This window comes from Rattus norvegicus, chromosome 9 (assembly GCF_036323735.1).
Source record: "Rattus norvegicus strain BN/NHsdMcwi chromosome 9, GRCr8, whole genome shotgun sequence".
In the NCBI taxonomy this organism is placed as follows: Eukaryota; Metazoa; Chordata; class Mammalia; order Rodentia; family Muridae; genus Rattus; species Rattus norvegicus.
This window is the reverse complement of record NC_086027.1, coordinates 113883822-113909912: the sequence shown is the minus strand read 5'-3', so window position 1 is coordinate 113909912 and position 26091 is coordinate 113883822. Positions and strand designations below refer to the sequence as shown.

The following is a 26091-nucleotide window of genomic DNA, read 5'->3' as shown; positions in this document are numbered from 1 at the left end:
CTGATGAGGGAAGGTCAGCCCGTACCAGTTCACAGGGTCCCCTCAAGGCTGCGTGCGACTCGATAAAAATATTCTCCTCCTCCAGTCCCCGTGAATTTTACCAAGGAAAACAGCCCCGCTGACACCAGGGAGACTGGCAGAGACTGGGAACCACACCCTTTCTCCAGGCTAATTTGCACTTGCAGCTGTGCTCCTGACCTCCCAGGACTAATCGGATCACATGATGAATGAGGCTGCTGGGCCCTGGGACCCATCAGATACGTAATACTGAGCTCTCCGGGCCACCGTAACTCCTGCTGGTGAGGAGCCTGTTTACGCCATGAGGAACCCGTCCGGCCCCCTCCTCAAAAAAGAAAAAGAGGGTGAAGGTGCTTTTGTTTTGAAAGCCATCCTAAGATGCCCTCCACAGGATTGTGACTTCGCATAGGGCCCTTTGATTTGTGACTGACAACCTCTGATTTTTGAGCACTTCATTTTTATCAGTTTCCAGTTTCCACAGGTCCCACAGGTTAGCGTTGAAGTTGAGCTGGGCTAAGAACAAAGATTTGGCCTCCCTGTTTGGCTTCGTTGATTAAAATGTAAAACCAAGTAAGATGGCAGAACAATAGGGGTCCCGGCCGCCTTTTGGGACCGGCTAAACCTTTATTCTACAGTTCGGGCAGCAGCCGCGCCTCCTTTTGTCCCACCGTACACCAGTTGGCTCAGTGACTTCAGAGGGAGGGCTCCAGCTGTATGCAAAGTGCAGGGTCGAAGGTGGAGGCCAGGGAGAAGGGTGCTGTGTGCAGAACTAGATTTCCATATCAATAGCCGCCCATTCCGTCTGTCTGTCTTTTTCTTCCCCACTTCTGCTGGCTTCCAAACTCTGTATCGAAGGATGACCTTGAACGTGCTGTCCCCGAGCCCGAATCTCCCCACCCCCGCCTCCCAAGTGCTGAGATTACAGGTTTAAGTCACAACTCCCAGTTTTGGATGATCTTATTCTCAAAGGAGCTTGTAAAACGGGCGGATTTGTTCACAGGATGTCTGAACGAGGGACTCCCAAACGGGGGACTCCCAGATAGAGGGAAAGTGACTTGTCTAGGATCCATGGCTACTAACCAGTAGAATGGGGACACCTTCCAGAGACTCTCATATAGTCTTGTCCCACAACTGCGGGCTCAGCACAACTCCTCAGAGCATGTGTGGCCTGAGGCTGCCAAGGCTGGAGAGCACAGATCCTCTTAGATGTATTTTTTTTTCTTTTTTTTTTTTTTTCCGGAGTTGGGGACCGAACCCAGGGCCTTGCGCTCGCTAGGCAAGCGCTCTACCGCTGAGCTAAATCCCCAACCCTTTTTTTTTTTTTTTAAAGAGGTAACTCTTTAAAAAAAAAAAAGATTTATTTATGTATATGAGTACACTGTCACCTAGAAAAGGGCACCAGATCCCATCACAGATGGTTTTTCTGGGATTTGAACTCAGGACCTCTGGAAAAGCAGTGCTCTTAACCGCTGAGCCATCTCTCCAGCCCCAAACTTTTTTTTTTTTTAAACCGTTGCTTCTACTCTCTTCATTCCTCCTCTCTATAAAAATATCCTCTGCTCAGCCCTCCAGACTCTCATTCAATTTGTGGAATGAAGTATTGTCTAACTGTAGAAGAGAAAAACAAACAGGACAAGCCACCAAGCTGTGGTAGTTTTGTCCTCTGACAGAGGTTAGACAGAAGCCCCTGCTCACCTGTGTAGTGCCTATACCCCAACTGCAGGACGACAGAGTGGCTTGTTCCGGTTCAGGGAATGATGGTGGTTTGAGTGAGAGTGTCCTCCCTAGGCGAAATGTTTGGTCTCTAGTTGGTGAAACTGGGAAGAATTAGAAGGTGTGGCTTTGTTGGGCGAGGTGTGTTACTGGAAATAGGCTTTGAGGTTTCAAATGGCCACAATTAGCGCTCTCTCTCTCTCTCTCTCTCTCTCTCTCTCTCTCTCTCTCCCACCTCCCCTCCCCCTTCCTTTCTCCCTCTCCTTCTGCCTCCTACTTGTGGATCAGTTATAAGCTCTTAGCTACTACTCAGCCATCATGATCAGAAACTCTAACTCCGAGAGACGGCTCAGTGGTTAAGATCACTGACTGCTCTTCCAGAGGTCCTGAGTTCAATTTCCAGCAACCACATGGTGGCTTACAACCATCTGTAATGGGATCTGATGCCCTCTTCTGGTGCGTCTGAAGACAGCTACAGTGTATGCATATAAAAAAAGAAAAAGAGAAACTAACTTCTTGGAAGCGTGAGTCCTCAGATTGAATCTTTATTCTATCTATCTATCTATCTATCTATCTATCTATCTATCTATCTATCTATCCATTCATCCATCCATCCATCTAGATATTTTTAGGTAGGTAGGTAGGTAGGGGTTTTCCAGAACAGAGTTTCTTTGTGTGGTCCTGGCTGTCCTGGGACTTGATCTGTAGACCAGGCTGGCCTCAAACTCAAAGAGATACAACCTGCACTTGCCTCCCATTAGCATCAAAGGTGTGCACCACCATTGCCCAACTTTTGTTTTTGTTTTTTTTTTTTTTTTTTCTTTTTTCTTTTTTTTTTTGGAGCTGGGGACCAAACTCAGGGCCTTGCGCTTGCTAGGTGAGTGCTCTACCACTGAGCTAAATTCCCAACCCCACTGCCCAACTTTTTTTTTTTTTTTCTTTTTCTCGGAGCTGGGGACCGAACCCAGGGCCTTGCACTTGCTAGGCAAGCGCTCTACCACTGAGCTAAATCCCCAACCCAAAGGGTATACTGGAAGGTTTTTGTTTTTTTGTTTTTTTTGTTTTTTTGTTTTGGTTCTTTTTTTTTGGAGCTGGGGACCGAACCCAGGGCCTTGCGCTTCCTAGGTAAGCGCTCTACCACTGAGCTAAATCCCCAGCCCCCAACTTTTTAAAATCTTTTTTTTTTTTTCTGGTCATGGCATTTGTCACAGCAGTAGAAAAGTAATTAAAACAGGTACAAGCCGGAAATGAGGAACGGTGCCAAATGGGGAATTGGAAGTGCAAGGCCATCCCCTGCTAGGTGCAGTGTTCAAAGCCAGCCTGATAGACTTGATACCCTGTCTCAAGTAAACAAACAACAAAAGGGGCCTCTGGGCTGGAGCGATGGCTCAGTGGTTAAGAACACAGGCTGTTCTTCCCCAGGAGCCAGGTTCAGTTCCCACACGGTGGATCATACCCGTCTGTAACTCTCAGCCTACGGATCCTAGGGCTTGTGTGACCTCTGAGGGCACCCGGCACACACGGTAAGCTGACGTATATACCTGCAAACACACGATAGAGTTTCTTTTATCTGAAAACCCTAAAAATATTGATCGGATTCAGACTCAAACAAACAGAAAAGGGAGGAAGACAGCGTTTTTGAAGCAAGAGAGGAGAGAGAGATCAAGGGAGCATACTTGAACGAAGGCCAAGTTGAATGTAACTCCCTCATAGTCACTTCCCTCAAAGTTATGGAAGTCATCATCTCTGTGGGATTAAAACTTTCCTTTGTTCACGAATTGACATAAAACACACGCATCCTGGGGCTGGGGATTTAGCTCAGTGGTAGAGCGCTTACCTAGGAAGCGCAAGGCCCTGGGTTCGGTCCCCAGCTCCGAAAAAAAGAACCAAAAAAAAAAAAAAAAAAAAGAACCAAAAAAAAAAAAAAAAAAAACACACACGCATCCAGGCATTCAGATCCCAGCTAGTGATGTGGTTTAAGCCCTGGGGATCAAGGTGCAATCTTCCACATCCATGATTTTTCTGTCACCTTTTTTTGTAGAAAGAGAAATGAAATGGCCACCCCTGTGCAGAGTGTGAAGAGCATGTGCTGTTCCCTGGTCTCCTGGGCTTCAGACCTGCGATGCCACCTGCTCTGTGAGGCAGAGCTGAGACTGTGAGCTGTGCTCGCTAAGCAACCTGGGATTGCTCAGACAGCCCTGCTGGTGAGTGTGTCCTCCTGAAAGTGTCAGCCAGAGGCCCACACCCTAGACCTGGAACCTGTGTAGAGTAGGACTCTCTCCGATCCAGCGACAGTGTAAATAATGACACAGAGACTCTAACATAGTTTACAGCCTCAGTATTGCCGGGACGGTCTCCAGCTACCTCATCTAACTTAACCCGTCCATTCTAGCCTTTGACCTACCAAGTGGCTAGCTCTCTACCCTTCTCTGCTCCAGTGCAGAGTAGGTCTATTCCTTCTGCGTTCTCTTCTGCATCTCCCATTTCTGGTTTCTCCCCTCCTCCCCCATCGTTCTCTCTTCCAGCAAGTTCTACCCTGCCCAGGTATTGGCTATGGACTCTTTATTTCACCCCTCAGTATCCAGACAAACTCTGATACAGTTCTAGGCAGGTGAGGATGGTTGAATATTTACAAAATAGCAAATCCAGTGATGGGCTACAGAAAAGACAAGACTCAGTCTTCAGGGAGAGGCAGAGGCAAGCTTCTGAGGCCTGGACTTGCCTGGATTTGCCCAGTTCTTGGAAACAGAAATTTAGGCCTAGTCTCCTTACCTGCCAATCCGAAGCCTGTCATGGAATCAGCTTAGCCTTCTCAATGGAAACTGAGGAGACCTTGCGTTCCGGGGTAAAAGACGGCGTGACATGAATCTAATCTAGTACAGAATATAATTTTTTGAGATATGACTCCTAGTGTTCCTCTGGGAAGAGTTTGACTTCTTTTCATTTTCAAACTGGGTCCCCAGGTAGTGGTAGGGGATAACCTTTAACCCCTGAGGGTAAAGGTGATTCTTAATCTCCAGTCTTTCTGCCTCCACCCTGCAAATGCTAAAATTACAGACCTGGGTTTTGTTTCTTCATTTGTTTTTGTAGTGCTGGCGACTGAGTCTCATATTAACGTTCTTGATTTTGAAATATAGATCTAATGATAGACTTTCATGAGATTACGGTAGGAAACATGCCCCCCCACCCCGGTCTACCTAACCGAGTAACGCAGGGTTGACCCATAACAAACTTGCTTCTCCGATTGCATCTGGTCTTTGTCACCTAATGACTGTTTTCTTTCCCTGTATAATGTCCTATTAAAGGTAAATTGCATTGTTCTTCCAGAGGCCTTTCTCTTTGGAGGAAGAGTCCACTAAATCTCACACTGAAATGGTCTTCGTGATGCTGGCTTCAGCGAGCCCCAGCCTGCTTGGAGACTGTGGTGCTGGGGACTTCAAGAGCCTTACCAGACTCACTAGATGCAAATCCTCGTGTCTACCCAGACTCACTGACTAGGGGAGTCCTGTAGGTGAGCTGTCACGGCACTCTGGGCACACAGGTGATGCCAGAAGGCCCAATTTAAGAATCCCTGCTTTGAAACCACAGGAGATCACAAGGGCTCAATCCCTAAGAGTCATATGGAAGGAAGGGGAGGGAACAGCTCTGGTCCGCACTTTCCATGGTTCAAAGCGGCATCCGTCTAATAAATGAATTACCATGGTGGTGGAAGTTTAGACAGTGGCCCCAAGCAAAGCTCCTTGGTGTGTTGTTTTCACACCAGACTGTACTTTTGCTCAGGGAGCATCAACACTTGCGGCTTTCCTTGTATTCATGAGAAGCCCTGCCATTCAGGTGGAAGCTGAGAGGAGTCTAATCTCCTCAGAGGGGACAGGCCCAGCCCAGCCAAGGCAGCAGGATTTTGATTTGTGATTTGCTTGTCTCCCAGTGGCCCACTAAGCTTGAGGCAATGAATAGGTTATTTCTATCCGGTGAGAAAAGCCAATTCAAACCAGATTAGATTAAAGGCAGTTTTATTGGGAAGCTGCCCCTTGGGTGGTGAGTTCATTGGCCCCAAGGACCAAGGCCAGGGGGTCATGAAAGGGAAAGGGGCTGGGGGAGTACGGGAGAGAGAAGAGGAGAAGAGATCAAGAGACCAAAATGTCTGGATTATATAGGGAGGAGCCTCTTGGGTAAGGGCAGCCCAGCCCTTGGGCTGGAAAACTCAGGGTTGGGGGCAGGGTAAGCCAGGGAGAGACTGAGGATTGTTGGGAGACCCTGGAGGTTAGGTCTGCTTAGTTGGAAGAACCTGGAGGTTAGGTCTGCTTTGATGTGTAAAAACTCAGCCCCTTGACCCCAGTCCAAAACCAAACAACAATGTCATGTTCCCAACAGGAGACATCAAAACTTGACAGATGCTAAGAGCTATTAACGCCTTCCTTGGAATGAGGAGCAGAAGAAGGTGTGGTGATTGCAGAAACCCTCCTTAGGAGAAGCCAAAAGCCGGTCTCCTGACTTGCAGATCATTCCTCACCAACTTTCAAGTGGTCAAGGGTGCGTTGACCTCCGTTTCCTGTGCATCTATAACTAATGGCAACCATCTTTCCTGATGACCCTTGCATACAGACTGGCCATCATCCAGTTCTCTCTGTGTGGTAGCTGCTGAATGACTTAGCAAGGGCTCTGTGCATGTCTGGGTGGCTAGGTGTCAATCTCAATCTCTCTCTCTCTCTCTCTCTCTCTCTCTCTCTCTCTCTGGGTGGCTAGGTGTCAATCTCAATCTCTCTCTCTCTCTCTCTCTCTCTCTCTCTCTCTCTCTCTCACACACACACACACACACACACACACACACACACGCCCTGCTAGGGTAGACAAGCTGTAAATCTCTGCAGCTGCCCAGAGGAGAATGGAGAAGAGAAAAACAAACAAAACAAAACAAAACAAAACAAAAGCAATAAAAACCTTGTGTTTCTGGCATATAGTCTGCCGCAAGGAGAGGGCTTCAGAGTGACAGGGCTGTAAGAAGCTCCTGCATCAGAAAGAGCAAACCAAAGTTCTGGCCAGTGTCTGGAAGAAACAGAAGAATAAAAGGAAAAGGAAGTCGCTGAGCCTCTCTGCAACCTCGGGCGCTTGTAGAGACTGTGTTAGGGGTGGGAATCCTGGGAGTAAAAAGTGCAATGTCTCATTAAAGGGATCATTATCCCACCCACCTCTTCAGCTCAGCTTAAGGTGAGGCAGCCTCCTTCCTGAGGGGCGGTGCCACTGGAATGTTAGGTCTCCACCCAACCTGCAGACTTCTGTGGACCAGGATTTTCCTGTAATGGTCCCACTGCTGCTCTAATTTCTTGTAAATTAAATTCCTTTTAGGTTGGGAGTGTCATTCGGGGATAGAGCACGGACCTGGTGCTGGAGGTAAGCTCACCAGCACAGACACACACACACACCCCAAACCTTTTCAATGTAAAAGACTGTGGTGGTTAGTCCATTAGAAATGGACTCCCACAGCCTCTCCCTGTCAACACACATTTCATCCAGGAAGGTCACCTCTTAGCCACTTCTGAGCTCACTGTGAACGGCAAAGAAAAATCTTGAAAATTCAAGCTGCCCTTTGTTGGTTTTTTTAAAGGGCAGCCTGTGTACCTTTGGGTTCTCAGGGAGTGTGTTTGCTGAGGAAAATGGGAAGGTCAACATGAGAGAGGCTCTGTTTTCCTAATGATGAAGCCTGCTACGCCTGGAGAGTTAGATTAACATATAAACAGGTTAATTTTAAGAATGGCTGAGCTGCAGAATTAGGCTGCTGCTGGGTGTGCTAATTATGGTCCTCTGTAATCTTTCTAGGCTGTTGGGAAAAAGAAATCTAGAACAGAAGAAAAACTAAAACCCCGGGAGGTTTAGTGATGGAGCCAAAGGGGTCACACGACCACCAGGAATTTGTTCTGTGTTTTGAATGCGGTAAAGATTTTATACGCAACGTCTGGTTTATTTGGTACACGTCTTTGTTTTTACACAGGCTCTCTGTGTAGCCCTGGCTAGCCTGAAACTATGTAGATCAGGCTCCCCACGTGCTGGGATTAAAGGTGTGCCCCACTGTGCCTGGCACAATATCTTTTAATTCTCTCGACCTCTTTGGGGATTTGTTTGTTTGTTTGTTTTTTACTATTACCACCAAATTAATTATGAGAAAGGCAACCACACTAACCACGGAGAAAAATTAAGTTACAGTTTGCCCAGATGAACTCTGATAGTGACTGGCAAAGTCAGATGAAGCAGGTTGAGAGCTGAAGTTAGCCCTCTTCCAAAGGACATTAGGTCTTGGTGTTCTCTCTGTGTCTATTTCTCTGTCGCGCGCGTGTGTGTGCGTGTGTGCGTGTGTGTGTGTGTGTGTGTGTGTGTGTGTGTGTGTGTGTGTGATTTTGACTAGATTTATAGTACAGATAGGTTTCATCCTGAGGAATGGGCTTTGGAGCCAATGCAAAAGTGGCTGGATAGCTCGTTCTCCCATGGCCCCCCTGGCACTCTTGTCCCAGAGGGCACATTGTGTCTGATAGATTGCTGTTGTAGTGTGCGGGTTTCACCACCGGTACGATCCTCCGCGGCTTCTCTCCCACAGAGGCCTGCATTCCCCACTACAGCACAGCGCAGACCGGGCAGCATGGGCGGAGCTTTCAGGTCAGCTTCCAGGTCGATTTCTCCATCCTGCCACTAAACTGTCTTCCATGTTAGGGTCCTACCGCCCAGCTCCGGGGGGCAGCCAAGAGCAGTGCCCGATCACCGTTTTATGGGAAGGGATCCAAACTCAGACCCCCATACTTACACAGGAAGCACAGTTACCCACCCCCCCGAGCCCACTCACAGCAGCACCACGCAGAGGTCCCGGGACTGACCCTGAGAACCCACACATTACAAAAGAGTTGCACCACTGAGCGCTACTCTTAGCCTTGGACGTTCTACGTGTTCAGTTGGCAAAGAGCATCTGGCGCTTGGTTTCCATCATTATCCAAGCAAGGCTGGGCTTCATTTCCTGTGTCTCACTATATAGTCCCGGCTGGCATGGAACTTGCTCCACAGATCAGTGTGCTGGCTGGTTCTGTGTGTCAACTTGACACAAGCTGGAGTTATTACAGAGAAGAGAGCCTCCCTTGAGGAAATGTCTCCACAAGACCCAGGTGTAAGGCATTTTCTCAACTAGTGATCAAGCAGGGAGGACCCAGCCCCTTGTGGGTGGTGCCATCCCTGAGCTGGTGGTCTTGGGTTCTATAAGAAAGCAAGCTGAGCAAGCCAGGGGAAGCAAGCCAGTAAGAAACATCCCTCCATGGCCTCTGCATCAGCTCCTGCTTCCTGACCTGCTTGAGTTCCTTCCTGTCCTGACTTCCTTTGGTGATGAACAGCCATGTGGAAGTGTAAGCTGAATAAACCCTTTCTTCCCCAACTTGCTTCTTGGTTGTGATGTTTTGTGAAGGAATAGAAACTCTGACTAAGACAACCAGACTGGCCTCAAACTCACAGAGTTCCTCCTGCCTCTGCCTCCAGAGTGCCGGAATTAAAAGCAGGTACCATTATGCCCTTAGGGACTGAATTTCTCGAATTTGAAAATAAAAAGACATTGTGTAAATTGTAATAAGCATTCTAGGTAGTTACTGATCAGACTTACTATTACAAAGGTATGTACGTCGTATCTCACATACAAGTTGTCAAAATCACAATAAAAGTGGTATTATGGGTTCGGTCCCCAGCTCCGAAAAAAAAAAAAAAGAACCAAAAAAAAAAAAAAAGTGGTATTAACCTGAATTAAGAACCTAACAATGTACAAATGTCTGTTTTTTCTCATTTTCCTTTCACTTGAAATTTGTAGCATGTCTAGTAGTGATTGACGTTGCATAAGTTTCCCCTTAATTTAAAATTTTTAGGTGCACAAATCCAGGTGAATACATCTGGAGGGGGGTGGCTTATACTTTCATGTGGCAAAGATACATATTTTTGTCCTTTGAAAAAAATTTCTCAGCGACCAGCAATGCAGTTTCCAGATTTACCCCGAAATTTGTAAAGCCTTGTCTAAGTTATTTGGGCAGGATAAATATAGAAACTTCCATTCAGCTTCACAAACTGTTAGGCATCTTCCCCTGGTGCTTTATGCTGACAGAGCGTGCTCTGACAGGAGGTTCAGTGTGGGCTGCTACCCAGAGCCTTTAGGGGAGCTTATGTAGAAATGTAGGGTGACTGGAGTAGGGCGGACGGAAAAACAAGCAGAAGAGCTAGCTCTCTCTCTCTCTCTCTCTCTCTCTCTCTCTCTCTCTCTCTGTGTCTGTCTGTCTATCTGTCTGTCTGTGTCTGTGTCTCTGTCTCTGTGTGTGTGTCTGTCAGTCTGTCTGTCTCTGTCTCCTCACTGGAACTTCTTACATAGAGAAAGTTAGTCATGAACTCACAGAGGTCTGCCTGCCTCTTTCTCTCAAGTGCTGGGATTAAAGTTGTGCCCTGCCATGCCCAGCCTGGGGCTTCCCCAATCATCTCCCAGATTCATCCTCTGGAAGCCTCTTCTACTGAATTGCAGCACCATTCTCTCATCCATCCATATCAAAATATAGCTCCAGGGTGTTGTGAGCATGCGATGTCAGAAAAGAGATGAACACACTTGTGTCTTCTATACAATGTCAGAATGTTTTCTATTTTTTAGGAGCAACAAGTTCATAAGTCACGTCAGTTCCTTTTGCCAACACTTACCACGTGATATCTTTGCTCTCCAGGGTGATGGACTGATGTATAGTGTCTTTCTGTTGCTGTGATACAACACCACAATCAAAAGCAATGTGGAGAGCAAGGGGTTTATCCATCTTCTAGACTCACAGGTCACATCTATCATTAGGGGGAAGTCAAGCCAGAAACCCAGAGGCAGGAGCTGAGGCAGGGGCCATGGAGGTGCCCTGCTTACTGGCTTGGTCATCATGGTTTGCTCGTCCTGTCCTTCCTTTCTCTCTTTCTTTCCTTCTTTCTTTCTTTCTTCCTTCCTTCCTTCCTTTCTATTTATTTATTTATTTTATGTATGTGAGTACACTGTAGTTGTCTTTGGTTGTGAGCCACCCTGTGGTTCCTGGGAATTGAACTCAGGACCTCTGGAAGAACAGCCAGTGCTCTTCACCGCTGAGCCATCTCTTCAGCCCTGCTTTCTTAAAGTATCCAGGACCACCTCCCTAGAGGTGGCCCCACCTACAGTGATCTGGAGCCTTAATCATTAATCAGTCATTGAACATCGATCAAGAAAAGCCCCGAGGACTGGCCTATAGACAACCTAATGGAGGCATTTTAACAGTTGCATTCTGTATTCCCCAACGACTCTGTTTTGTGTCAAGTTGACTAAAACAAACAGGGATAGACAATGTATCAACAACAGGAACAATGGTGAGCAGACCTAGAACTGGGAGTTCTCCACCTCCCAGTTGGGTCTCTCAGTGCACACATCTTACGGTTGGATCGTAGGTTGATGGGGTTGTAGTCACCACGGTGTTGTGCGTCCTTGTTTTTATGGGATCTAGATGAGGGGTTTTATCTCCTACTGGTCTGGTGTTTGGAAAGCTCACTGGCCCGTCTTTCTGATATGGTTTTAATATTTACCTGTCCATTTCTGGAGTTAACCGGCAGTTCTTTTTACAGAGCTGAGTATGCTCACACTTTATGCCTTGTGGCTTGCGCTGGACAAGTGTCTGCATGTATAAATACAGTGTAGAATTAATGGTGCCTTCACATTTGTACTTAAAAGGAAGCCAACTGCTGCTTTATAAAATGGAGTCTTGGGGCTGGGGATTTAGCTCAGTGGTAGAGCGCTTACCTAGGAAGCGCAAGGCCCTGGGTTCGGTCCCCAGCTCCGAAAAAAAGAACCAAAAAAAAAAATAAATAAATAAAATGGAGTCTCCCAGGGTAGAGTTCTACCCCAGACTCCACCTTAGACATCCTAACCTAAGGTTGAACTCCTTAACTAGCAGGCCGATACCTAGTACCAGTTTCCAGGTTATTCCCTAACAAAGCTGCACCCTCAGGTGACAAGCCTGCCCCTGCACTTCACTTCCTAAGGACCACCAACCAGGAGGAAAACAGAAGCTTGCTAACCAGCCAATTATGTTAAAGGCCATAATGGACCCCCTCCCCCAATCAGATGTGTACCAGGCTAGATATCCCCTTTTTGCCTCTAAAAGTGCTTGCCTGAAACATTTTCCTGCTTCAGAGACGGTGATGTGACCCAAGTTTGAGCTTGAAGAAAGAGACCTTGGTGTGACTGCACTGGAATTGACTCCTTGGTGGTGGTCATTTTGGAATTCATGAACATTTCCTGGCACAACAATATGAATGTTATGTACAGGAAGAATTTATAGCAGGCCACGGGAGCGTGACACGAGAGAGTAACTTAGAACCAACCACAGCTTCTCTCTCTCTCTCTCTCTCTCTCTCTCTCTCTCTCTCTCTCTCTCTCTCTTAGAATAGACTTTATTCAGGGCATAGGGAGGGAAGTTGAGAGAAAGGCAGAGGTTGGGGGAGAAGAGGAGTAGAAGCCAGCCATGAGCACATGGAGTGTGTGTGTGGGGGGAGCAGAAGCAAAAGGAGAGAGAGAGAGAGAGAGAGAGAGAGAGAGAGAGAGAGAGAGAAAGAGAGAGAGAGAGAGAGAGAGAGAGAGAGAGAGGAGAGAGAGAGAGAGAGGGGAGGGGCAAGCAGCCCCTTTATAGTGAGCCAGGCACACCTGGCTGTTCAGGTAACTGTGGGGTGGAGCTCAGACAGAATGCTACCAGCAGGTACTTCCTGAAGTCTCAGAATCTTGATCAATACACAGTCTCCGTTCCTATGCCTGCTAATTCTAGAGCTTCGTGTCAACCTCCCCATGAAGAAGCAGGACATCTCTGGGCGTCATCTCTCTGATGTCCATCAGTTTGTCCCCTCCGTTGCCTCATCAGCATCTCTTCCCTCCGTGCACCGTGTGAAGCTGTCTCAGAGATCCTGGCAGTCCTGCTGGCTGTCTGCCTGATAGCCCCACAGGCATGGGCAAACAGTACATGTAAGAAGACAAAACAGTTAGGGAGAGCGTGGGCACCACCTCTGACTTCACAGCCTGGCTGGGGCACTTAATCACATCTGTGAGTTTTCCCGCAGTCTTCTTGGTCCAAAACGACCTCGTTCCTATTAATAAATAGTCCTGGTGCCAGGGGGCTTGGACAGTGACCTAGAGAAAAACCCATGTGTATATGTGTAGGTAGATTGCGGAGTGTGAATGTGTAAACTGTGGAGCTTCGGGGAATGTGAGCAGTGGCTGCTTTCCCTGGGTTCCTGATAATCAGGTTCTGTTGGAAGGATAGCTAGTTCTTCAAAAAGATCTTAAAATTATACTTACGTGTGTGTGTGTGTGTGTGTGTGTGTGTGTGTGTGTGTGTGTGTACATGCACACTCGCACGCATGTGTGTATACTCCCTCTCACCCCCAAATACAATGATTCCCTTTTTGAACATGGAGGTCAGGGATCAGTTTAAGATAGCCCTCTCTTTCTACCACATGAGTCCAAGGGATCAAATTAGGGTTGTCCTAGTCAGAGGCAAGCGAGTTTACCCACTGAGTCATCTCACCATCCCCGAATGATTGCTGAGTGATTGCTTTCCATGTGCTATGGCTGCTTCTTCACCTGCGAAATCATAGCAGGATCGGTTTGCCTTGGGTGGACTGAAGTGGAAACTTGTAGTTTTTTTGGAAAGTCAGTTGTAGCAGATGGTGTTTTTCTGGGGCAGGCATGTAAAGGAGTGTTTTCCTGAGGTGGACAGAGGTGAAGGGATGCTTCACTAGGACGGACTCATGGACTGAGGCCGGCCGGACCCACGGTGAGGCCAGAGCTGTTGAGGGCACGTGATGATTGGAGGGAGTATGAACAGGAGTCGGTGGCCTGTGAGAGGGGCTTACTATTGTAGGGCCAGCTTTGCAGTGTTTCGTGGTCTTGTGTCTTTGTTGATCTTTGTTTCCTGAGAAAGGCGCTGTGGGCTGTGGAGAACTTCTCCTGGAGTTCCTTATATACACAGGTAAGTGCAGCCTTCCTCCCTCATCCAGAAAACCTCTCTTTGCAACAGATGGAGATCACTACAGAGAACCACAGCCAATCAGAATGCAGAAGCATGCCAGAAATGGATGCAGACAGGATCCTGCTGGAGTAAGAAAGGCCCCAGCCTCCCTAGAGTCCACATTTAGGCATCGTATCTTCTTTTTTAAGTTTATTTTACGTTGCTGTCTTCATATGCACCAGAAGAGGGCGCCAGATCCCATTACAGATAGTTGTGAGCCACCATATGTTTGCTGGGAATTGAACTCAGGACCTCTGGAAGAGCAGTTAGTGCTTTTAACCACTGAGCCATCTCTCCAGCCCTTAACAGCATCTTATAAGATTACAACTCATCTAATCCTAACTACCACCTCCACCAAACATTAACTCGGATTTGCACATCAAGCTTCCTCCAACATGAACTTTTGGGGCTAAATTTACACTCCTGGCTAAGTTGGCTTACTATCCTACTGTTACATCAAACGTGAAATTCTTAGGACATTCATCTCTGAACCTGTGAGTTTTCTCGTACAATCCCAAGGGACAGTGGAGCATATGGGTCAGCAGAGTAAGACACGCCGCACAGGATTCACGGCTGCTGTGCTCTGGTTTTGTTTTCACACTGTGTCCACGAGACCTCTGTGCACAGCGTTCCAGTGGACCCGCGAGGCCTAGAGTTCATCGGAACTCCAACTAATGAGAAGAGAAGGGTGTTGGATCTATGACTGAGTAGTCAGCAGGGATGTTGCAAACTCCTCTTGGAACAAGGGACTGCCTGATCCTTCTGGTAAGCACCAGGAGAGGTGTGAGCACCAGGAGTGATGTGAGCACGAGGAGAGATGTGAGCACCAGGAGTGGTGTGAGCACCAGGAGAGGTGTGAGCACCAGGAGTGGTGTGAGCACCAGGAGAGGTGTGAGCACCAGGAGAGGTGTGAGCACCAGGAGAGGTGTGAGCACCAGGAGTGGTGTGAGCACCAGGAGTGGTGTGAGCACCAGGAGAGGTGTGAGCACAAGGAGAGGTGTGAGCACTAGGAGAGGTGTGAGCATGCACACACATACATACATGCACACACATACATGTACACACACATACATACATGCACACACATGTGCACATGTATACACACATACATACATGCATACACATATACGCACACATACACATACACATATAGACAGATACATATACACATACTCCAGCTTTAGCTCGCCATCCCCTAGTCTGATTGGTCTAGGGATGAACAGAGGTGACCTACAACGTACCACGGATAATCCTGTACTGATAATTAGCACCCACAAGTTCATCTCGACCTTGAGACTCATAAATCTGGGAGGTAGATTAGAGAGTTATTACAGTTCAGCCTTGGCTCTAGAGGTGAGGATGTAAAGAGCAAGACTGTGCTTACCATCTTGATTTCTATTGGTAAAAATCACAGACAGTAATCTTAGTTGGAAACAATAATTAAAATGTATTCTCATAGGTGAACCACAGAGTCCCATCTTTCCATTCGTCAGGACAATTATTTCTTAATAATCTGTTCCAGAACTTTCTATACACACACTTTTCTAGTTTTGCATTCATTATTTTATACATAGAAATGAGCAGGAAAGTTGGGCAGAGAGCTAGAAGAAATGGGGGGATGGCTCAGTGGTAAAGCAGGCTTACCGCTCTTGTGAAGGATATGGGTTCGGGTCCCAGCAACCACACAAGGCAGGTCCCACCTGCCTGTGACTCCTCCAGTTCCAGGGCACTTGATACCTCTGATGTCTGCATGCACATGGTGCCCATAGACTCATGTAGATACACAAATATACACACAATAAATCATATGGATTTTTCTTCTCCCAGAGACAGGGTCTCTCTGTGCAGCCCTGGCTGTTCAGGAACTCACTCTGTAGACCAGACTGGCATGGAACTCAGAGATCCCTCTACCTCTGCCTTGAGGGCTGGGACTAAAGGCATGCACCACCCCCGCCCAGCCAAATGTTGTAAAACAAATAAATGAAAGAAATGGTGGGGCTGGAGAGACCACTCAGCGGTTAAGAGCACTGACTGCTCTTCCAGAGGTCCTGAGTTCAATCCCAGCAACCACATGGTGGCTCACGATCATCTGTAATGGGATCTGTCCTCTTCTGGTGTGTCTGAAGACAGCTACAGTGTACTCATGAACATAATATAAATAAATATTTTTTTAAAAAAGAAAGAAATGGTGGTTGGTATCTTCTTTGCTTCTTTTATTTTGTTTGGTATTGGGGTTCGTGTCAACCTTGAGTTGCATCCTGAGCCTTCATGTCTTTACCCTGTTTTGAAGGGCTAGAAATAAACTCTGTAGGGATAGAAATAAACACTGGTTAATTACAACAGAAGCAGGCAGAAGGCAGTCTGAAGTGCGTGGCGAAAATTGCAAAGTTCTAAATCGGACCCTGATAATATCGCTACACACAGCGCTGACCCGGGAAGGCAAAGAGTTTTCATTACGTTTCATTATTTAACAACATGTTTGCTCCCTGCACCAAGCTTAGAGCCCCAGAACAGTGTTTAAATATAATTTTAAAAGAATTCACACTCAGATTGCCAGGGGAAAGAAATCCAAAAATTTAATTCCTAGGTTGGCAAACATGCCAAAGCTTGTCTAAGGGCGTTGTTCAATCTCTGATGAGAAGAAGGCTCTTAGGATCTCCTGGAAGTTATTCTAAATCACACGAGGTACCACACACATCCCAACCTATCTCCCCACCCCCAACCCCACTGAGGCTGACACTGAAATTCTTGGTCCTCACCTCTGGGAGAGGCTGTTGTCCCAATATCGAACACCAGGGGGCACCCCTCCCAACTAGGCTTCTTTTCAGCCCTGTCAGCGTTGAGGGCATATTTTTCTCAGGAAATGTCATTTATATGAAATGAGAATGTTATACGTGTACTCTTCTAAACATTTATTTTTAAAAAAAAAACCTAGGCCTGGTGTGATGACACACACCTTTAAACTCTGGGGATAGGCAGATCTCTTGAATCTGAGATCAATAGATTTACATAGAGGTCCAGGCTAGCCAGGCTACACAATAGTGAGACCCTGTCTCAGGGGTGGGGGTGGGGCAGGGAGGGAATCCCAAAAGGATTAGAATGGACATTGACTTGGGGGAGGGGCATGCCTAAAGTGACATTTTCAAACCGCGATAGACCCCAGTAAACACATACACACACACTCTTTCTCTCTCTCTCTCTCTCTCTCTCTCTCTCTCTCTCTCTCACACACACACACACACACACACACACACACACACACACTCACACACTCATCAATAACTTTTATATAATGCTGTAATGGTAAATGTTAGCATTCGGTCTAAGCTCCACCCACAGTTACCTGGCAACAGTTAGGTATGCTCCCCCCTCACAGTTACCTGGCAACAGCCAGGTATGCCTGACTCACCATAAAAGGGGCTCCTTGCCCCCTCCTCTCTCTCCTGCTCTTACCCTCTTTCCCCTTTGTCCCTTCTCTCCCCAATTCCCTCCTCCCTTCTTTCCACGTGCTCATGGCCGGCCTCTACTCCTCTCTCTCTCTCTCTCTCTCTCTCTCTCTCTCTCTCTCTCTCTCTGCCTTTCTCTGCTCCTACTACCCTCTTAACTCCACGCCCCGTGCCCTGAATAAACTGTTCTATACTATGCTGTTCTGTGGCTGGTCCCTCAGGGGAAGGGATGACTCCCCTTCCCCCACACCTCACCACACAGAACATATCCACCTCTCTTTATCTTTTTATAAACACATCATATGGTGCATAAAAACAAAAGGGCGACTCATAGTAATGTGTGCATTTTCCCAAATAAGACGTATGTATAAACAGCAGAAAATATCTAACAGTGCTCTTTCATTAGAAGCCACTGTTTAAGTGCCGACAAACGTGGGTGTGTTGACAGTGACAGCCAAAATCCCTTGAGGGGCACCAGCTCTTTTTTTTTTTTATTTTAAGGTTTATTTATTTATCATATTTAAGTACACTGTAGCTGTCTTCAGACACACCAGAAGAGGGGCATCAGATCTCATCACAGATGGTTGTGAGCCGCCATGTGGTTGCTGGGATTTGAACTCAGGACCTCTGGAAGAGCAGTCAGGGCTCTTAACCACTGAGTCATCTCTCCAGCCCAAGTGGGAGGGGCACCAACTCTTTTTTTCTTTTTCTTTTTTCTTTCTTTCTTTTTTTTTTTTTTTTCGGAGCTGGGGACCAGGGCACCAACTCTTAGGAAAGGGGATGGGACAAAGAAAATCCGGGTCCAGCCCACATCAAAAGGCACAGAGAACAAGTAACTCTGGCAGGGTTGGGGACCAAGCTTTCTTGTTGTCCCCAGCTCTCACCACCATACCACACTGCCTTCTGACACAGAGGTTACACTGAGACAGAGGTGACAGTGCAATTACAAGCAGAGCCGAGTGTATGACTTCAAAGACCTCAGATAAGTCTGTGCAGAACTAGGAACATTGAGCCCTGGGGTGGATATTCCAAATGCATCATGGTTCCCACGCACAGAGTTGGACACAGAGTTGGTGAAGGAACTGAACAGGGGGAGGCGTGGGAAGTGGGGGCTTCTACTGAAGCAACAGTGGCAATTACAGGAGGCCACAACCTCCTTTACCTGTCAGATGGTGGTGAGATGAAGAAGGACCAGAAGTTGAAGATCATGCAGAGACAACTAGATCCTCAGGACTGGCTGCTTCCCGGAGAGGCCGTCTGAAGCTCTGAAGTGGAGAAGAAAGGGTATGTACATTTCTCTCTTCCTGGCCCACTCTAGTTTCCTGACAAATGTCTGCTCTGTCCAAACCCAGTCAGCAATTGTAAAACCACTCCTGTGCTAGTCACCTCTGTTACTCCTAAAGATCCAAGGAGAAAGACCACAGACCCAAACCATCACGGCCAAAGTAATGAGAGCAAGCAATCAATTAAAGCATGCTTTTTATTCGAGCACACGGGCTCCCTCCCTGTAAGGCAGGATTCAGGAGGTCTGTGTGGGATGTGAGGACGACAAGGGTTTTACAGTTCAGGGGTAGGAGGAGTGTTTCCAAATGGGAGATTTGGTGGGCAAAATAAGTCGGGTTAGAGGAGCAGAACATTAGTACAAGTTGGCCCTGATGTCATCCTGAAACAAAGACCTGACTGCAAGGTGCTCGTAAGGTAGTCATAACAACAGGTAGTCATAACGACCTTTTGAAACAAAGGTAGGGTTGCAAGACAGTTACAATAACTTTTTGGATTTAAAAAAAAAAAAGACAGGAGTGTCATTCTTGTACAGGACATTTGTAGTGAAGGTTACAGGTGTGGCATAGCCCATCCTTGAGAAACAAATATAGTCATAAACAGGAATGAGCCTAACGTCTTTGCTATGAGATAGCTTTCCAGCTTAAGATGGAGTCGGGCTGGTATGTCCCTTTCAGACGAGAGGCTGAGTAAAGGTCTACGCTGCCCAGCCAAGAAACCAAACAGGCACAAGCACACCTTGTCCTGTTGCCGTTCTACAGGGTAAGGAATTTAAGTTTGATTCTAATTATAAACCATTAATCTTTAGACTAGTTTTGTTTAACAGAAGAAAAAAAAATCTCTTTTTGAGTCATAGTTGACTTTTAGACGTCTTGCACCCGGGTGTGTGTGTGTGTGTGTGTGTGTGTGTGGTGTGTGTGTGTGCGCGCGCGCGCGTGCTATAGTACCTGTATGTGGGTGTGCACGCGTGCTCATGGGTGGTGTGTTGTATGTAAAGTGCACACCCCAGGATGCATACCCATGCAGGCCAGTTGTCTTCCTTCCTCTAACTCTCCATTTTGCTCTCTTGAGACCCCGGAGCAAATTTTTTTGCTACCAGGCTAACTGGCCAGTGAGCTCACACGTCTGCACTGCAAGCACTCTTTTCCAGTGAGCCATCCATGAACTCAACAAGCTCGTGTCTCTTTAAATTCAGGGAAGCAGAGCAGTACCTGACTCCCCAGGCAAGGTGCAGTAGTATCACGTGATGGTAGTAAGGAGGACCGCTGTCCTTTTTAAGGGAAAGGAAGTTGGGTACTATCGGTTTTTGGGAGACTTACTGAAACACTTTTGGGTGGGACTCTTCATGACCGTGTACAGTCTGAAAAGGTGACACGTTGTGCTAAGAGTCCTGGTCATACTTCTTCAGGAATGTGATGTGGGAATTGTAGGTCAGGGACAGGGGATAGGACTCGCCACATTGGTACTGAAGCGGAACGCTGGCGCGCCCTCTGGTGGACACAGTTAGCCAAGCGTGGCTGCCAGGCTCTTCCCTTCCTGGCCCACAACCTAACCAACTAGCTAGTGTCTTTTCCCTCCAAGCACTTCAGGGGGCAGGACTCAAAGGTACTACTCATTACGGGTTATACAGGGTGTGCCTCACTTTCAGAAGGTTTTCAGAAAAGTGACAAGCAAAGTCCAGGCCTGTACGTGCATAGAGTCAGGAGGTTTCAATAGCGTCTGAGCCCCAAAAAGACATGCTATCTTCTGGTGTATACAGGAAAAAGCCAGTTTCTCCTGAAGCTTCAGTTCCGGCTAAGTATTCTGTTGTTAAGACTACAGACTTCGAGTACAATTTTCCTTTAACATCTCCAAGTCTATACTCTCGACTCTCGGTGGGTGCTCCACGATACAGCCATCCCCACCATGCCCTCTGCCGCATCCCGCGGCTCTGGGATCTTTCTTAGCGAATAAGATCACTCAGGGGCTGGAGAGATGGCTCAGCGGTTGAGAGCACTGACTGCTCTTCCAGAGGTCCTGAGTTCAATTCCCAGCAACCACATGGTGGCTCACAACCATCTGTAATGGGATTCCGTGCATTCTTCTGGTGTCTGAAGACAGGAACTGTGTACTCATATAAATAAAAATAAATAAATCTTTAAAAAAAAGGACCGATCAGAATCCTTCACTCCCCAGGTCTAAGCCCTGCCCCACCTACACTGTGCTGTGAACTGGTCTCTCTACAAAACCAGCTTCTTTCAGGAAAAATACAGGATTCCCCCGTTGGCACCTTCTTCTTGTCCACTCTTGCTTCTCCAAATGCTGAAGATAGACGGAGAACAACTAAACTTGTCCCCGGGGCACTTATTGCCCAACATCCAAAGCCTGGGACCTAAGCCACACGCAGCATCTGTCAAAAGCACTTGACAGTCGACGGGTGAGTCCTGCTCTTTGCTCAGTTAATCGGAATCCATCAAGAATCGGTTTTCTCTGACTCTACAGGTGAGGAGGGCATCCGAGACTCAAAAGCACAAGTGTTTTGGCCACGGAGCGGAACCCCTACTCAGGCTCCTTGGACATCTCAGATCAACGAGTACAGCTGAGATTTCTGCAGAGGACCTAGGTTTGAATCCCTGCCCAGCCATGGGGTTCAGACAAGCGGCTTCCTTTCCTCGTGCCCGCGTCTCATCCTGAAGAGAGGATTTCCAATTCGGGACTGTTACCAAGAGGATAGAGCGCGTGGCAGCAGCGCCTGGCGCGAGGCTGCCGGGACTATAAATGTGAGCTCCCTTTCAGACCCCGAGCTTGGCGAGCTGCTTCTCCTATTTCTACAGCGGCTCCTCCCTCTCGGAGCTGCCCAGGCCACTGGGGGTGCCAACTGTGGAGTGCTGTGTCGGTCTTGACGCTGCATCCGGTACCAGAGATCCTTAAAGAAACTCTGGGAGAGCGGAGGGGAGCGAACTGAAGAGGGGAGGCAGGAGTCAGATAGAGGGGGTTGGGCGGAACCGAGAGAGAAGGCTGGCACCCCCTGCAGAGGGGCCCTCTACGCGGCCTGCACCTGCAGTGTCCCCAAGTGGCTGATGCCGGCTCTCTTCCCTCCCTCCACCCCAGCTTCTTCCCTTCCTAGCCGGTTGGGGTGGTAGCCCCAGTACATCCGAAGGGAGAGAGTGGTCCTCGGCCGCGTGGGCGCGTGGGCACTGCGTCCCCGGAGCTGCAGCCCCGCCCTCCTGCCAGCCCCGCCCCCTCCCCGGCCCGCTGGCAGGAGGCGGGGCGTGAGCGCCGAGCCCCGGACGGAGGGGGACGCGCGTGCAGCAGCTTCTCTCCGCCAGAGCCGCCGGGCAGAAGCCGTGGCTGCCGATCCCGGTGGACTGGCAGTGGGCGGGGAGCGGAACGCGGGAGCCCAGCGCGCGCCGCCAGACAAGTGTTTTTGTGCGAGGCCGTGGCAGCCGCCTCAGAGCTCTGAACGCTCGGTGCAGGGGATGCGAGCGGCCGCGGCGGCTGTGCCAGGAGGACCCGAGCGCCATTGACCTGAGCGAGGGGACACACTCCCTTGGGTCGTCTGAGTGCGGGGGAGGGGACGGCGGGAGCGCGGGGCGCACGCCGGGCGGGGCAGGGGGTCAGTGATGACCGGGCGCGCGGGGAGGCTGCACGCCGCCGCCGCCGCCCGGAGCATCTGCTGCCTGAGCTGCGGATCGCGGCCGCCGCCCGGGCCATGGAGACGCTGAACGGCCCTGCGGGCGGCGGCGCCCCGGACCCCAAGCCGCAGCCAGCCGGCCAGCATCACCGCCACCACCATCTGCACCCGCTGGCCGAGAGGAGGAGGCTGCACCGCGCACCCTCGCCCGCCAGACCCTTCCTCAAGGATCTACACACGCGACCCGCCACGGCCACCCCCTCTGCGGGCCGTGCCCCGACTCCCGCCGCTCCTCGCTCGCCCAGCCTTACCGGGAAGGCGCCGCCGTCGCCCGGGTCCCCGGCCGCGCCGGGTCGCCTCTCCCGACGCAGCGGCGTAGTCCCCGGCGCGAAGGACAAGCCGCCGCCGGGCGCCGGAGCCAGGTCGGCGGGTGGCGCCAAGGCCGCCCCGGGGACCAGGAGGGCGACGCGCGCGGGGCCCGCGGAGCCACTGTCCCGGGTCGGGAGGCCGGCTGGGGCCGAGCCGCCGCCTGCCCTCTCGAAGGGTCGCAAAGCCAAGCGCGGCCCCGGGACGCCTCCAGCTCGCGCCGTCGTGCCCCCCGCTCCAGCCGCCCGGGTCCCCGCTGTGACCCTCTCTGTGACCTCGGTGGCCGGCACCCGTATCAGCCACACGGACAGCAGCTCGGATCTCTCCGACTGCGCCTCCGAACCCTTGTCTGATGAGCAGCGCCTGCTCCCCGCCGCCAGCAGCGACGCCGAGTCGGGCACCGGCTCCAGTGACCGGGAACCCCTACGCGGAGCACCCACGCCGAGCTCCGGCTCCCGCGGGCCGCCGCCGGGCAGCCCCGAACCCCCTACGCTGCTCGCGGCGCCCCCTGTCGCCGGTGCCTGTCTCGGGGGCCGAAGCAGCCCAGGCGGGACCCCCTCAGGGTCTCCGGGACCCGGTTCTCAGGAGGATGTTGGGGGCCGAGCGCCACCGGAGCGGACAATTCTCGGGACCCCCAAGGAGCCTAGCTTGGGCGAACAGCCCCGGCTCTTGGTGGTGGCAGAGGAGGAGGAGCTGCTGAGGGAGATGGAGGAACTGCGCTCGGAGAACGACTACCTCAAGGTGAGCGGCCGCTCTGGTGGTAGGTGTCTCGGGGGCCGACCTGGAATCCTCTGGCTTCCCTGGAGTCATGTGAGCTCTTCTCCTGGGGCCTCATTAACTCTTTACCCCTTCTTTGCCCCTGACTGCTACCCAGACCCACTGGCTTCTGGTAATCTAACTCCAAACTTGTGGAAGGACCTGTAGGTCTGGTTTTTTTCCCCCTCTTTGCTCTTAATTGTTTTTAGAAGTCTTGCCGTCTTTTGGGTGGCTATAAATCGTTTTGAACACATTGACCCCTGCACTGTCACCTGTTGAAGAGGTTTACCTAGATGCCCACATGTAGCCCTGCACGTGCCCTTGTGTATGGTGTGGTTTCCTGGTGCCAGACCTGGTTACCTGCCCGAGGACCTGCGAGTTCAGAAAGAGTTCGGGGCCTCATTGGGTTTCCTCGAGGTCTTTGGAACAGAGCAGAGCGGGACTGGTTGTACTTAGTGATAAGCAAAATTTAAATTCAGAAGGGGCGCCTTGAACTTCGTGGCTGGTTCAGGGACTGCAAGTATTTTTTTGTGAGCAGCCCTTTGTAAGTGACTGCAAGTAGGTTTTCAAAACCGGTGTCAGGACAGGACACAGCAGCAGCTCTTTCGAGAGACTTTTGCCTCCCTCCCACGTACCGAGTGTTATCCAGTGGGGTCTGCTAGTAGTGGTCTTACTTTGTTATCACTGGGATGGATAAACTGTCTCCTTGATGTCCTCTAGGGCTGGCCAGCAGAGCAGAGGGTTTAGATAGTGTTGGGGGGATAAGTTAAAGACAGTTGAGGTAAGGGAAACCAAAGGGGGGATTGTAGTAAGAGTGACTTAAGTTGTTGTAATCCTTGGCCCAGAAAATAACTCCAGGACCGGAAATCTGCTCACACATCTGTCAAGATCTTGTTGAATATCCTCTCCCCGGGCAAAGCCCAGGGTGTCCTCCATTTATGTGATTTGAGCTGTTTTGTTTGCAGGTGGCGAACCTGCCTGAATGTGGCCCTGTGTTGAGGCTGAAGTGGAGGTTCAGGTTTTTAAGGCTATGGTAGTGAAATATACAATTCAGGCTGGAATCCACACCTCATTGTGGGTGCTCGGGAACCCACACCATTGACCAGAAGTTACTCTGTTGATCAATGGTTAAGTTAGGTTGCCTTGTGCGGAGCAAGGCAAACAGCAGAGAGATCAGACGCTTCCGATAATGCATTTGCCTTCGTCGTTTGGTCTTATGTAATAGGTAGCAGAGAGCCTTTCAAAGGTGTGGACGGCAAAAGCAGCTACGTGGTGTGTGGCCCTCATGCAAGCAGCACTGTGCAGATTCTGTGTATGCCTGGCCAACTCAAGGTCCGGGCAGGTTGAGAAAGGAAACCACGGTTTTTAGCCCCAGCCGTAAGCTTAACCCGTGGCCTACGACCTACAGCAGATCTGATCGAATCACCAGAATCCAAATTAAGACTGCGGAGCAACAGAAAGAGTGTTCAAGAAAGAGTGTTTGTCCCTGCACCCTTGGTCCCAGAGTAGGCAACTTAGCTGTTGTTTCTAAGTTCATTCTTGGATAACTGTATCTGCCTGCCTATTTACTTGATTTTAAATGCATGAATAGATTCCCAGTGAATGGAATCCTCAGTGTATTTGATATTTCATTGGCCCTTGTTAACAGGGGAACCGGGTTTTGCCCACCCTTCCCACATCCGATCTGGACTTGCTAAGCAGGATCTCTGCATCCGCTCTATACCCTCCAAACCCTGCTGCTGTTAGGTTTATTAAGACTCCAATTCCTTTAAAAATTTTTTAAAAAAATTAAAAAAAAAAAGACTCCAATTCCTCAGGCAAGAGGCTAAGTATCAGACACTTAAGGTCTGGCCCAGGGTTACCCTGCCCAAAAAAGTGGCGTTCCTTTACCTACGCCCTCCTGAGCCTGCACACCAGGCTCTTGGTCAGCCAGGCTGTCTCTGTTTATACCCATCCACTGCCTCAGAGCTAACTCTGTTACTAGCTTTTCTAGGGAGAGGACCTGTGTCTTCTCCTCAGGCGAAAGGCCCATATTGAGTAGCTCACAGTGGCCTGTGTTTGAAGTGGCCTTAGAGATCCCACGTTGGCAAGGTTTGATTTGCAAGAATTATTCATTGAGTAGCTGCCTCCTGGGGATCTGCGTCCTGACCATCTGTTTGCTGAGCCAGAGGAGTTCTCCAGTCCCTCCTTGCACTGCAGGAGAGTTAGTGAGAGAGGCCTGAAGGAGAGCAGGAAGCCAAAGCCATTGCCCTTGGTGGTATGCCATGCCTGTCATGGTAGTTCAACTTTCAAAAGAATAATAACCCTACTGGACTTTCCCATCGGCCAGTGAGCACATCATAAACTGAATTTTGCCTTTTGCTTATTGACGTTGCCCCAATGTACCCCACCCACTTCCGTAAGAATTCCTGAGGTGGTGCAGAGCGTCTGTCTGGACCAGTGTTCTCTAATAAGAAATTTGGTGCAGAGGCCTCTACATTATGGCGGCGGGTGTGTGGGGTGTGTGTGTGTGTTTACATTGTTTCCTGAGACAGAGCTGTTACCCATTGTTGTTCAGAACTTTCACAGTTGACCAGAGAGCATCTGGAATAGGAGAATAAGGTGGACCTTTCGAGAGGATGCCTCCTTGGTACAGAAATTCAAGGGACATCTTTTTTTTTTCTTTTTTTCAGAGCTGGGGACTGAACCTAGGGCCTTGCGCTTGCTAGGCAAGCGCTCTACCACTGAGCCAAATCCCCAACCCCAAGGGACATCTCTTTGACTAGTGGCTCCCTCTCTTCTGCTGTGTGGATCATGTAGAGTTATCCTTGATGCTATGTCTGTTCTTTCAGCAAAGGAC

General features: G+C 49.4%; 1 protein-coding gene and 1 long non-coding RNA gene across 14 annotated transcripts in view; both read left to right on the top strand.

Annotated features, from left to right (window-relative positions):
* The first annotated feature begins 207 nt into the window (after positions 1–207).
* LOC102549383 (uncharacterized) lies at positions 208–7820 on the top strand. Of its 2 annotated transcripts, none has more exons than XR_594525.4 (6): positions 208–508; positions 3773–3935; positions 5059–5242; positions 6106–6264; positions 7078–7122; positions 7549–7820. It is a non-coding gene; the product is annotated as an uncharacterized LOC102549383 (long non-coding RNA). The 2 variants fall into 2 exon arrangements; XR_001839931.3 differs by having other exon boundaries at positions 208–3254.
* A 13679-nt stretch (positions 7821–21499) lies between these two features.
* Positions 21500–26091, top strand: part of Mtcl1 (microtubule crosslinking factor 1) — a 166276-nt gene continuing 161684 nt past the window's right edge. For 2 of the 12 annotated variants that reach the window (XM_039084800.2, XM_039084805.2), the window contains exon 1: positions 21500–23237. In XM_039084800.2, the coding sequence (XP_038940728.1) occupies positions 22209–23237 (1029 nt within the window). In that variant the 5' untranslated portion in view covers positions 21500–22208. The remainder of the gene's footprint in view (positions 23238–26091) is intronic. The other 10 variants (XR_010054610.1, XM_039084806.2, XM_039084801.2 and 7 more) reach the window with 8 other exon arrangements.